General features: G+C 41.7%; 1 protein-coding gene across 3 annotated transcripts; it reads left to right on the top strand.

The window, feature by feature from the left end:
• The first annotated feature begins 9,360 nt into the window (after nt 1-9,360).
• Nucleotides 9,361-13,642, top strand: LOC129191577 (uncharacterized). Of its 3 annotated transcripts, none has more exons than XM_054795039.1 (9): nt 9,361-9,448; nt 9,521-9,826; nt 9,921-9,968; nt 10,089-10,199; nt 12,535-12,559; nt 12,640-12,680; nt 12,759-12,803; nt 12,897-13,015; nt 13,175-13,642. In XM_054795039.1, the coding sequence occupies exons 1-9, from the start codon at nt 9,400-9,402 to the stop codon at nt 13,304-13,306; spliced, it is 876 nt and encodes a 291-aa protein (XP_054651014.1). In that variant the 5' UTR covers nt 9,361-9,399; the 3' UTR covers nt 13,307-13,642. The 3 variants fall into 3 exon arrangements, with proteins under 3 accessions (XP_054651014.1, XP_054651013.1, XP_054651015.1); XM_054795038.1 differs by having other exon boundaries at nt 10,089-10,205; XM_054795040.1 differs by lacking the exons at nt 9,921-9,968; nt 10,089-10,199.
• Nucleotides 13,643-14,015: the final 373 nt, after the last annotated feature.

Raw genomic sequence — 14,015 nt, 5'->3', positions numbered from 1 at the left:
TTGTCTGGTCACCTACAGGAACTGCAAAGACAATAATCAGTTTGTACAAAATTGTGTGTCTCACAACTATTGTCTCGGGAGTGTATGAAGACAGGTCTAAAAACATTTTGTAGCTTCTATTATTAGAACAATTCTTACAAAAACATGTATAAAGTATAGAATCTCACAAATGTGAATACACAATTCACATTTCACCATTGTATTACATCCTCTCAAGGAACAATACTTTTGTTTTTATAATACAAACTTGTGTACAGCTTGTATAGCAGTATAGACCCATGCATGCACAAGGAGAACATCCATACTGTAATAAAATGGTTCCTATTCGTAATTCCAGCATTTACAGTACATACTGCAGACTTGGATCCCTCTCTGCAGTAGAATTGTCCTGCACAGATTCCAGATGGCTCTGCCAGTCCCACACCGGTGCAATATCTGCCTCCTCCACAAGGAGAACACTCAGCTCCATCACCGAGAGCAGAATGTGACCCGTAGCTTCCCTCAGGACAAGGTTGGGCAGAGGAGGAGCCCTCGGGACAGTAAAAGCCCTATACATCCAGTGACAAGCACGAATGTGAGCTGCTACACAGTTTTACTCAATAAAGAATAAAATAGTGTGTATTCCCACCTGAGGGCAAACTGCGGGTGTGTGAACTCCTGGTTTGCCACAGTAGTGTCTGAACGGACATGAAACACACACTTCTCCACTGTGACCTGCTGCATTGCTCCTGTACTGTCCAGCGAGGCAGGGGTAGGAATATGGGTACCCAGTCCCCAGTGGGCAATAATGGCCATCAGGACAAAGGGCCGTCTGCAACATTAGAAATAATTATTATTGATAACAACTTACTTTTTCAACTTGAATTATAGTTTGGAGTGCATGAGAAAGACTCATTTATTAACCATACTTAACGGCAAGATGTCCCAACACTTATCTCCACATATTCTCTCATGTATGATTCCTTACAGGGATGGTGATAGGGCGCTCCTCAGGCTGTTGAGAGTAGCAGTACTTGCCCTCCGGACAAGGCACACACTCACTGACATCACTTAGACCAGGATATTCACTGTAGGTACCATTCGGGCAAGGAACAGGGTTGGGGTCCTGCAGGGAAACATGCTGAGAGGTCACAGGTAGCCATTACAGAGGTGTCTACAGTATATGGCATTATCTAACTCACGATGCCTCCTCCTGGGCAGTAGAAGCCACGAGGACAGAGGATGGCCGAGCGTCGAGGGTCTCGAGCCAAGCCCTGCGAGCAGAGAAAACCTGGGGGGCACACCATGACGCTTAGCATGGCTTCCTCACTTGTGGTCTCGTTACTGCAGAAGTGGCCGGGCAAGCATGGAGAACATTCTGCAGAGCCTTCGTCCTACACAGTTTCGAGAATAAGATGCATGGAGTTATCAGCCAGTATGGGGGAGGAATCACGACAAGATGCAAAAAAAAAAGTTGGGAAAGAACTTAATGGGAGGATGAAGGAATGTATCCAACACCTTGAGCAAAAAGATAAACTATGGTACAACTTTAACTGCTCTCCCCTGACATCTACATATAGGTGACTAATATAATACGTATCACTGTGGGAGGAAGATCTTAAAATAAGTCGGTGATGAGACTACAAACATCTGCTGTCTCAGTTGACTAGTCATAATAGATAGACTTACAGAGTAGCTTCCGGCTCCACACGCTCTTGGGTTAACAGTGGTTGAGTGGGCACAAAAGTAGCCCGCTGGGCAAGCGAAACAGTCCTCCAGTCGCTGACCTCCTTTCAGATGGCGAAACGTTGAGCTAGACAAAACAGGGATGTGTAAATATGGAGCTCGTACTCTCTGTCTGCTACTTAATCAGTGCTTACGGTGGGCAGGGGGTAGGTTTGGAGGTGCCTTCCAGACAGACTGAGCCTTCAGGACAAGGTAGGCAGTCTTCTTTCTGCCTATTGCCCATGTGGAGGCTGTATGTGCCTGCTGGGCAAGGAAATTGGGTGCCATATGCCGTCCCTGAGAATGCAGCATTGACATGAAGTTATATGCACTTGAATGACTCATGAATTTACTTTCCAGGAGAAAAACTATTGATTTCAATCCCTCAGTACGGAACATTTAAAGTTCCTACAGCCTTGACATATTACTGTATTGACCCAAATATAAATATTTTCAGAGTTCTGTGTTTATGTATGCGCAATAAATGAAGCAACAATTTTGGTTTGTAAACACCAGATTTGCCTGAGTTACAGCACGTGCAGCGGATGAATATGTACTGCATGTTGCAAGGATGCAGTGTGTACTCGTCTGCCGCACCACGGATGAATACAATGTGTGGCTCATTGAAAGCTACATGGAGTGGAAAACATTGCTTATTAATTAACTTTTTGCGCTTCATTATGTCCCCCAAGCGTAAGGCCGACTCATCTGGTGGAAATACTGTACGGCATGGAAGAGATATGGACCATGGAAGTGAAAATGAACATCATAAAAGAGGAGTGGAGAAACACTCCAATATTAGCCGATTTTTTGGTATTAAATGTTCAACTACCAAGATCATCATTAAGGATAAAGATTGTATCCTTCAGCATCTTAAAGCATCTCCTATAAAAGCAACAGTGATAACCAAGCAGTGCTGCTGTGGTCTTATTATTGTTTTACTTGCTCTCCTGCTTCTTTTACTTCCTCCTTCCAATAAGCCACAGTGTAAAGGTAAGCCATTGTTTTCCTTTTTTTGTTTCATTCAATTCTTGTACAGTATTTAATATTTTTCTTACTGTGTTTTATGCCCTTCATGTGTTCTGTGCACAGTGTGAGTGACTTAGGAGTTAATTTCGGTGTAAACCAAAACTTGACTTCCATCACAGTCTAGGAACGGAACTCGTACGTAACCCAAGGACCACCTGTGTAAATCTCGAGAAGGTCTGTCTTCTTCAGACTTTTTCTAGGTCTTCTACTGAGGTCAATAAAGTATTACACCAAGTTCCACGTCTGTGTGTACCTTCAGGACAGTAGTGTCCAGAGCTGCATCGCCCTGAAGGCGATCCCGAACCGACCAAACAGTACCAGCCCTGAGGGCATGGCTGGCATTCACTTTCATTTTCTAATCCACTTTGACCGCTCCAAGTCCCATCGGGACATTTGTACTGGGTGGGGAATTTGGTGCCAGGTGGACAATAATGTCCTGCAGAACAGGAGAGTGGGGCTCTCTGGACACCACCTGTTCCTAAGGACCACCAAAATTGGTTTTACTTATTATGTGATTATTGGAACTGAGTTATTTTTTTCAATAACACAAAAAAAAAATCAAAAACTGTAAAATATATGAAAACCTCGAAGACAAGCATATCTGGCCGGGCACTGCTGACACTGTGAACGATCCATGAGGTCCGTGCGGTTGCTCAGTGTCCCTGGTGGACATGCATTGGTCGGGGCATTGGGTTTAGAAGAACCAGGTGGACACACAAACCTATATTGTTTACAAAAATACATGCAATGAAGACTTACACATAGTACACTTCCACAAGTTAAAGACAGACAATACAAGAACTGCATCAAAAATATCCACCTTTACAATTAATAATAATAATAATATTCAGTTGGGAGCGGTATTGAGGAAAATGTATGGGTGTTGGCAAGTACTGCGTATCCCACTCAACAGGTCCAAATTGTTTCATATATCCAATTACGCTGCAGGTAATTTGTAACAGAGCAAATTTCAGTACAAGTTAGTTGACAGTCAAAAGTCTCTCCACGCTTGCATCTAAGTGTCTCCTCACCCTTGCATGCAGTCCACATCTGGAGCCCTCAGAGCAACCTGAGTGCAGGCTTTCCCCGCATGGCATTCTCTGCAGTCAACCAACTCCGCCTGACCCTCTAAGGGGTTGAATGAACCCGGTGGGCACGGCGTGGGGTCACTTGTCCCCTCGAGACAATAGAATCCAGCGGGGCATTTGAGACAGTCCTTCAAACCTAGTGCAAACACGTAGTTGTCATACTTAATAAACATACACGCAGGAGTTTCATACAAACAGCTGAACAGTGCAACCAACATTTAAAAATGTATGCAGAGGTAGAAAAAACTGCTGTAGTTTATCATGTACAAGTTTAACTCGCAGCATGTTTCCTGCATAACATATTCTTGTCTGCCCTCTTTACATCCATCTGATGCAATCCATCATCTTTACATTGTGATTCATTGCAGCTAAGTAGACACTGGTTTCTTTTTTTATGGAATGACTGAGATGAGTTGCATCATGCTTAACCAGTGAATGACTGAAGACATGTAAAAGTGCGTAATTATCGGTTTGTATAGAAGAGCACATAAACCAACTTATGGCTCCTTGATTAGGGGTGAAGGTGCCTGGAGGACACATGACTTCCTCGAGTGTGCCGGCAGGACAGAACCTTCCTCGAGCACAGGGCAAGCCAGGAAGTGAAGAGCCTATCAAGAACAGAGAGCATCCCACTGGAACATTTTAAGCAGAACATTTTGGCTTGGGATTATTTTGTAATTACACTCCTGTGTTTGCGTATGTATTTCTTCTGCCATGTAGGTCAGTATTCTTGCTGAAACGCACCTGGGGGACAAAACCGTCCTTCGCTGCATCTTTTGCAAGCTGCCCTACTTGTCTGCCCCAGTTGTTCTCCTGCTGTACCAGCTGGACAAGGTGACCCGTAAGGGGTCGTGGTGCCCTCCTCACAGTAGTAGCCTGGGGGGCACAGGAACTGTGTGGTGCTACCTTCCAGACAGTAAAACCCTAGAGAAAAGTATTTGGGGATAGTACAAGAACACTTTTAACATCACATAATAATATTATCTTGCAAAAGTAAGTACATAAGCAACCAATTTTATTACATTAATTCTTCTCAAGGGACAATACTATGAAAATGAAACTCAGATATACTTTTGAGCAGTCAGTGTAGAGCTTGTATAGCTGTATAGATTTACCATTTAGCCATTATTGTCTAAATAGCTGTCAACACAAGTGAGGAGCAAGATACAGTAATTGTGTCTTGCCAACAGTCAAGCATGGTAGTGGTGATAGTGTCACTGTTTGGGGCTGCATGAGTGCTGCCAGCAAGCACTCCAGGGGATGTAGCTCATTAAGGAGAAACATGAATTCCGACATGACATTCTGAAGCAGAGCATGGGAGTTTTCCAACATGATAACAAGGCCAAATGCAGTATTTTGACACTAATTAGACTAATAATAATGTAATACAATTAATAAATTAATTTGAATTTATCAACAATCCTATCAGTGCGCTACCTGCAGCACACATTGTGCAGTCTGTCAGACCTTCTTTCGGACCATAAGTCCCTACAGGGCAAGGTACAGCTACACCTCCTTCACAGTAATGACCTGTGGTAAAAATATACAAATGCATATTAACATCACTCTTCCAGTAGAAAAGAACACTAGGGCTAAAATACTATAAACACTAACCTACTGGACACAGAATACAGGCTGGATCATCCCTCGAGTGTTGGTATGTGCCTGGTCCACATGCAATGGGTTGACTTGACCTCCACCGGGGTACTGCCCCACACAGTGAGGAGGTGTCATTGCACCTTTCGCATGAAGTCTGACCCAGTGTGGAATACCAGCCAGGTGGACAAGTGAGCGGTTGGGACATGCCACTTTCTGGACAGTAATTCCCTGTGGTAGTGAGAAGGTCATTTAGCTTTACTTTATGATGTACTGGACTCACAATGTGGTCATTGTTTCCTAACCTGCAGGACACTGAAGGCAGTGGATAGTGCACACACTGGAATAGAAGCCTGGAGGACAGTCATTACACTCAGTGTGATCAAAGTTAGGCTCCTTACCAGGCCCACACTGCAAGGCATGAAGATACAGTCGGCAAGCAGGAAGTGAATAAGATGTATGACTCGATAAAGTACAGTGTTTCCACAAGTCACGTGCGGTGTGGTTCATGGCTGGTGAGGCACTGACTCCTTTGGAGTTTTTTTTTTTTATGTTAATAGAGGTTCCTCACTAAGATGATAACCAAAATAAGAGGAAAATAATTCACTTTGGTTAAAAAAAAGTGTTTTCAAATTGTTTTCAGATACATTCATAATTGTTTTTATTAACTGAAGAACATTTGTGTTCTTACATTTTTTCTGCATATGAAGTACATGCACCCTATTCTTCTCCAGGAAAGGTTCTGATACTTTGTTGTAAAACTTTGATCCCCTCCTGGTGAGTTTGGCTATATAATCCTCCACCTTGGCAGTCAAATTCATTCATTCATTCAGCAGATCATAAACATATCTTGCATTTGACTTTTTTGTATATCTAGCTCTAGCCAGTACTACTGTTTGTGTAGTTCAATAAAGTAAAAAAAAAAAAAAACAACAAAAATGCTGGCTTTTCATCACCGGAAGGATGGCAGTGGTGACAAGCACCTTCCAGCTCACACCCACGTCATCCTTTCAGGATGCATCGGTACTCCAAGGGCTTCCTGTATGACATTTCTGTGTATTTTATTGTCCGATTAACAAGAATAATGATGTCACACTTACATTAAAGACATTACACGGGCTGTAGAAAGTCATAGCGTATAATAAATGTTTCTGCAACATTATATTATTGGCGACATGCTGACAAACAGAAACTGGCAGGTGCCATGATCCAACTCAGTGTGCACTCAGACAGTAGGCGGGGCTTGCGCACTAAGCCAAGAAGCCACGCTCATGGTGGCCTCATTTCTGCCCTGTATTTGATCAGGAAATGTGCAAATTCAGCAATTTGTACTTAAGAAAATGGTAAAAACGATTGGAATCTTACATAAAATACATTTATAATATAGTTCATTGGACAAATTTGAATATTTACTTTTATGTCATTGCTCAGGTTTTTCTTCCTCATCATGACAAGTGAGGCTCTGCCTCACATGCTTCCCCTGACTGCACGTCACTGGTTTCCACGTTACCTTGTGTGCAAATCCAAAGGTGCATATAGAATCCATAGGACATGGTAGACAATGAAGGACACCCTCTGGAGAATGCCGCCCAGGCGAGCATAATAAGAGGCTCCCATCGGCTGGAAAGCAGGAAAAACCTGCTGGGCACAGCCTGCAGTCCACTCGGTCGTCAGAGCTGATCAGCCCTGGAAAACAAAGCTACAGCACACAGGAGGAAGTGTATATATTATTATATTTATATTATTATAACTATATAATTAATTATAAGTCATTATAATTAGTATAATATAATTTGCTGATTTTAACATTAACATTGATTTCCTGATTTTAACATTATTTTTTTCTACAGAAATCACATCTCATTCACCTTAATAATTTATTTTAAAAAAAGGTGATAATAAAGGTAAATGTACAGCACACATGTACCAATGTTAGAAACGCACCCTAGCTGTGTGCTGAGACGTTTGCAGCCAACATTTGTTTGGCTACAAACCACACATAACACTTTTGTTGCACATGTTGATTTAAAATCGGAGGAGAACATCAATATCAAGCTTGCGGGAGGGTTAGGAGGGAGTGGAGTGAGCCGTGTGTCAAAAGTAGGCATTCTTATGGGCATACCTATTCCTTGATTTTTGCCGTTCGCTGGAAGGCTCGGAGTTTAACCCCTGCAAAAAGCAGGGATCTGCTATACTCGTCAAAAGTTTGCATCCACCCATTCAATAACATGAAAAATGTCTCCAAACTTGTGACTATGCATAAAGAGTCAATCATAATAGAACACATGATCACCAGTGTGATGTACGCAAGCTACGCAGAAGTATCCAGGTCAAATGAAATATTAAAAAGTGTGTGACTTTTTTATTTTACCTTACAGTCACTGATCCTGCCTTTCCCCGCATAGGGATTGAATGTTCCTGATGGGCATCTCTGAGCCGCAGATACATTTCCAGGGCAACTGTAAAACATTAACACACCCACGCTATACCATACTATACCTTTTGTATAGAGCATCGCACAGTGGTTGATGGCTTACAAATGACCAGAGAGGCACTCTAAACAAAGCTGGTGGGAGAAGAACGTCCCCTCTGGGCACTGATCACGGTCGATCACATCACTGATGGATGAGTCTGCACGTGCTTCAGTTGATTCTTTAAAATGTATACAAAGTATTACTCTCAAAAGTTAGTAGACCCGTCTCAGGGGACAATACTACAGATATACTTTGAAGTAGTCAGTGTACAGCTTGTATAGTAGTATACTGTAGATCTGGAGGACTCCATCACCTTCAGCTTCCTCAGCAAGACAGCTGTCAGCTTGGAGGTGTGTTTGAGCTCCTTATCATGTTGGAAAATTGCCACGCAGTTCAATCAAAATGTCACAGTATGTTTTGGAATTCATTGTTTCCCTCAAAGAACCGCAGCTCTCTAGTGCCAGCAGTACTCATGTAGCAACTTGATGCTACCACCACCATTGTAGACAAGACACAATTATTTGCCAGTAATGTGTGTATTGCTATACAAGCTGTACACTGATTACTCTAAAGTACTGGTACTGTATATCCAACTTTAATTTTATTGTATGTCCTTTGAGATGATAATAAAAAAATATAAGGGGTGTACTCACTTTTGTGAGATACAGCAGTTAGTTGGTTAAAACTAATATCAGAGTTCTTACCTGAAGTGAGTCCAAGTTGGGTCCAAAGCAGAAAAAACAGTAAATCTGAAAAAAACAACACATGCATTGTCACCAAAGTTTGCAATCTACAAAACACAGTCCCCATTATTGGCCATGTTCATTCACAGAGGACTGCCTGAGCCTGCGTGACTGTTTAATGTAAGAAAGTGACAAGCACTCAGTCGCTTGAAAGTGAAACAAGAACACGAAATGCGATTCCCCAGGGGTCGCCGAAAGTTGATAACGGTGTTCGGTGATGGTGTGTAACCGGACCCTGCGCCTTCATAATGCATGAGTATGAGCTAAGGAGAATCTTATCTCTGGTAATTATTCATGTTGCCTGTGCAATTCATTTAGGCTATAATGATACAAGAAAATAGAGCAGGGTTGAGGTTGGGATTTTAAATGCGTTAATATGACATTTTCACATGTGTGATTGGATGATTAACATCATATACATCCTGTTGTGTTGAATTTTGAGGAGCAGTCGCCCATCTGGAGACATGCAAACCACATCTGTTGCATCATTTATGTTAAACCCTTTTTTTTTTTTAATGAGTACAGTTTTATTGTGCCTTAAAATATCAATGAGTGGGTTTACAGTCTCGTCTGCACATCATCTTTGAAGATATACAGTCTCAACTGAATCTTCCTTTACAAAAATAGTACCAGGTGCAACAAATGGAAAGTTTTGGGCTCGTTTTGGCAGGCGTTGCACGCCACTTCCTGTAAGGGCTTGTCAGTACATCTTTACATTGACGTAAACAAGTGCAACATAACACAAAACGATACATTGGAGAGACAATGCTGATGCGATTTCATTTAATACTGCTTTGTTTGTGGATGAACAAAGGTAAGCTGAATGGTCTTTTAAGAATCAATTACGTTAATGGAAGTCATGCTTTTTTTTTTTTCCTCTTTGCAGGTTTTATGAGCTGCATGGATAGTCAGATACCCTCTGAGTTGCATATTGTTGCATTGGGGGACTCCCTCACACTAAACTGTGCTTACAACTGCTCCACTGGGTTTGTTCGGGGCTGTTGGAAGAAAGAGCCCGTCTCCTCCGCCTGCTTGGGAGAAAGACGCAACGACAATGGCGAATTTTGCACAGTACATTTTCATGTGTCCAATGTTTCCGCTGAAGATCTCAAGTACAACTACTACTGCTACACAGAAGCAACAGATCACCCCAAACTTAACCAGAAAACAGAGCGTGTTGTGCATCTAAAAGGTACCAAAGATTGTGTACTGTGTTGTATAAAGTATTTTGTGTAAAATAATGCAAAGTATTGTAGCTGTGATTTAGAGGAAACTGTTTTTTCCAGCTCAGACAACCCTCAAACCCTGGACAGTCACCCCAAATACTAAAGAAGGTAAATGTCACTTCACTATGTTAATTTACATTACACATTGCTTTTGTTACACAAAAGCTTTTAAATGCACATTACAGATCAAATTTATGAACCAATTGCGTATGTTTTCAACTTTCTCAGGGGAATTTACAGAAATCCAAGTTTTGGCAACCTTTTCACTGGCGGTTGCTGTGGCGCTGATTGCACTGGTGGTTTATATATGTGTGAACCACAAGAGATGCAGCGGGAATGGTAAAGGTGATGATTGTACTTGTGCAATTGAGAAAAAAACGAAACTAGTTCATCATTGTGTGATCTACTGAGACAATAATGCAGGGGTGGGCAAACTACAGCCGGGGGGCCATATGCGGCCCGCCAAGCATTTGAATCCGGCCCGCCAGTTGCTTCCAAAGTAATTAAACCTTTAACATACAAGCTGGCAACATGACTTGCTGGTAGTCAGAATCAATCTGAGACAACCTTTTGATGGTTGAAGTAGCTTTTCACATGCAGCGATCCAGACAACTACCTCACCCACGGTGCCAAGCAAACACAAGTCAGGGGCGGATCTAGCTTTTTTGAAAAGGGGGGGGTGTGGCCGAGGCCGTACGCCGAGGCGCTGTAAATGGAGCGGGGGCTCTGGGGGCCCTCCCCCAGAAAAATGTTTAAAATTAGACCTCATTTCCTGGAATCTGGTGATATCTGAGGCCAATTTTATGTCCTTAATTTCAAAAGTTTGTTGTTATTTTTATCCTTGGAATAAATCGTCTAAGCCAAAACATTCTATTTATAAAATCCCGGTACTAGGAGAAACCCATTTTAGCTCAATTTCCTGAAATTTTTTCCAATTTGAAGCAGCTGTAAATTCCGAGGATTTGAGTATAATTTTATGTCACTGGGGATTGCTTTTCTGGTTAATTTTCATGAAGAATAGACCACAGTTTTCCTTATAGTCATGATGCCAGAACCTTTATTTTGCACCTCCACCTGAATAGCCATGTACAGCACACGTTCAATGTCCAATGTAAATTATCAGCCTGACAGTGGGTTCAGGAATAGCATGCGTCTCGGTTGCATTCTGGCATATGCGTCCACCACGCGCCCATACTTCATATGCATGACCCTGTGGACATACATCAGAATCAGGCAAAAAAAAAATCGTGGGTGCCTCAAAACGGAGGGGGGGTACACCCCCCACACCCCTCTCTAAACCCGCGCCTGCAAGTAAAAAAAATTGTGTCCCACAACTTAACCTACCCACTGCACTGTCTGGGAAGTAAAAAAGGAGGGACATTCACATACTCTTTAACAGTCAATGTTTTAGCATTCATACAGTAGTTCATATTGTATATCACATCCTTTATTCATGAACATTCCGGGTGTCTTATTCAGTAAAAAAAACCCTGTAAAATGTAATGTTATTTGATATGGTTTGATATTTAAAGTGCTCCTGAAAAAAGGGACACATGCACATACATATAAAAGATTGTATGACACTATAAGTCCAGCTGGACTGTTAGAATTATAAGCGGATAATAGGGTGCATGTGTCAAATATATAGTCTGGCCCCGGGCCAATTTTGTTAACTCCATGCGGCCCGTGAGTCAAAAAGTTTGCCCACCCCTGCAATAATGGCTGTGTGTTGACTTATTTTCAGAGGATAGGAAATCTATACTGCTATACATACCTAAAGTATATCCAAGTTATATTTCTATTTTATTGTTTCTTGAGATACAGTGATACTCTGGTTTTCGTTATTAACTTGTTCCAAAAGGTCGGACAAAAACCAAAGCTTCCAAAGACCAAATCTATTTCCTTTAGGAAATAATGTAATTCGTTCCAGACAGCCAAAAATATTAACAAAAAATATATTTTATCATTTTAAAATCATTTGAATGACAAATGGATGGAACCTGGGCCGCACAGTGGCTGAGTGGTTATCATGTTGGCCACGCAGTCAGGAGATTGGCTGACTCAAAATGAATGTGAGTGTGAATGGTTGTTTGTCTATAAGCGCCCTGCCATTGGCTGACGACCAGTCCATGGTGTACCCCGCCTCTCGCCCAAAGTCAGCTGAGATAGGCTATAGCATACCCCCGCGACTCTTCTGAGGATAAGCGGCAATGAAAATAATGGATCGATGGATGGAACCTATTGTTGATGATGACTTCACATACATCCTTGCGTGACTAATTCAGTAGTGTTTCTCACCTTCTTTATAAAATTGCTGGCAATCACAAGTTTCGTTGGCCCCATGGCAGGTTATTTAGCAGTCATAAAAACGGAGACAGTGTAAGAAAACCATCAAAATTGTGGGCAAAAAACCCAATCTTACAAAAACTGAGGCGTGCAAAAACCGAGGTTTGACTGTACAGTCGTCCCTGGCCGCATTGTGTATCGAATTTCGCGGCTTAACTCGATTATCTATCTTATAAAGAAGAAATCCTACTAATTTAAAAAAAATACAAAATTTGGTTATCACAATCCAAAACCAATTAAGTGTGATAAATGAGGGATTATTGTATAAAAAATGCTTGCTGAAATGTGAGAAACACAATTTAATGAGAAATTTTGACACACCTTCCAGGGGATGATGCTGCGTCCAGATCAGGGTTGGTATCATTTTTTAATTTCATTTCATTTTTTATTGTATATTTTTATATTTATCATGCATTTCTTTAATTCAATTTAGCTCACCACTGCATTCCCGAGTTGTCGGCTCACCAGTGAATGGTAAAGTGGGCTCTAGCTGTACAGAAAAATGGTATGCTACTCTTCAATAATTCTTAATATGTATCCGCCCCGATGCAGAGTCCTCACAAAATGAACGGCTGACTGTGAGGGGTCCTAACTCAGGTGGAACAGCAGTATCATCACTTTCCAGCATTTTTTGTTGTTGTTGAAATGATGATGATGATCACGAATTATGACTGAAAAATGATTCCCCAGATGCAGATAATGAGAGTCAAACTGAGTTTCCATATGCTGACATAATGATTACCATCAGAGGTGTCAGTACACCGGAGCTCACTCAGGTCAGCTACTTGACGACAGAAGAACCACAGCAGGTGAGACACCATATCCAATGTGTAGCATGAAAAATCTGATAGATCAGTTGCTAAACTTGTTTCATTAAAACAACAAGCAGCCCTTTTTATGCACAGCTAAAATAGAGCAAGTGCAACATGAGCTTTCTGCAAAGTGTGGTTCCATTTTTCTGATTTTAGTGGCGAGGTTGCAAACCAAGGTGTCAGTGGCAGGCCTCGCGCTCGGCCGACAGGCTTCACCTGCCGCAGCCCAAAGAGGTCAGCCGCAAGATGAGCACCAATTCCGAGTACGCGGTCATCACGTACGCCTGAAAGAGAGACAAGAACATGACTGCTCCTGCCTGACAACTTTGACTCCTCAACAAGATGAAGAAAAGATGGACGGACAGATCAGATGTATAAACATACAGCCACTAAATGTCATGGTGTTAAAGAACATCACGTTTATACCTGCACAATTCAGAAAAGGTGTAGAAAGGAACAGATGTTACTTAACTTCTTCATGTCCAATGTCTCAGAAATGATGAATAATCACTTTCACTTTAATCACCTTAATCACTAGTAGTAATAGTTTCCCCTCTTTGTCTAACATGTGCCAGGTGACCATTTTCTTATAGGGAAAGAAAATTATTAAGAATATTTAATAGTCAGGTTAATAGACTGCTTATGCAATAATTAAATAAATTAATGATCTGGAAGATCTGGGTTTGAGTTTGCATGTTCTCCCCGAGTTCTCTCCGGGTCCTCATCTTCGCACATTCCAAAAACATGTATGATGTTAACTGGCGACTCTAAATTGTCCATAGGTATGAGTGTGAATGGTTGTTTGCCTATACAGTATATGCCTTGCCATTGACTGGAAATCAGTCCAGGATATACCCCGCCTCTCACCCAAAGTCAGATGGGACAGGCTCCACCGTTGCGGAGACCCTAGTGAGGATAAGGAAATAAATAGATGGATCAATAAAAACTGACAGAAACATGGCTTTCTTCTTCCATAAGCGCCTTATACGTATACATT

This window comes from Dunckerocampus dactyliophorus, chromosome 12, assembly GCF_027744805.1.
Source record: "Dunckerocampus dactyliophorus isolate RoL2022-P2 chromosome 12, RoL_Ddac_1.1, whole genome shotgun sequence".
In the NCBI taxonomy this organism is placed as follows: Eukaryota; Metazoa; Chordata; class Actinopteri; order Syngnathiformes; family Syngnathidae; genus Dunckerocampus; species Dunckerocampus dactyliophorus.
This window is presented reverse-complemented; position numbering and strand designations above follow the sequence as displayed.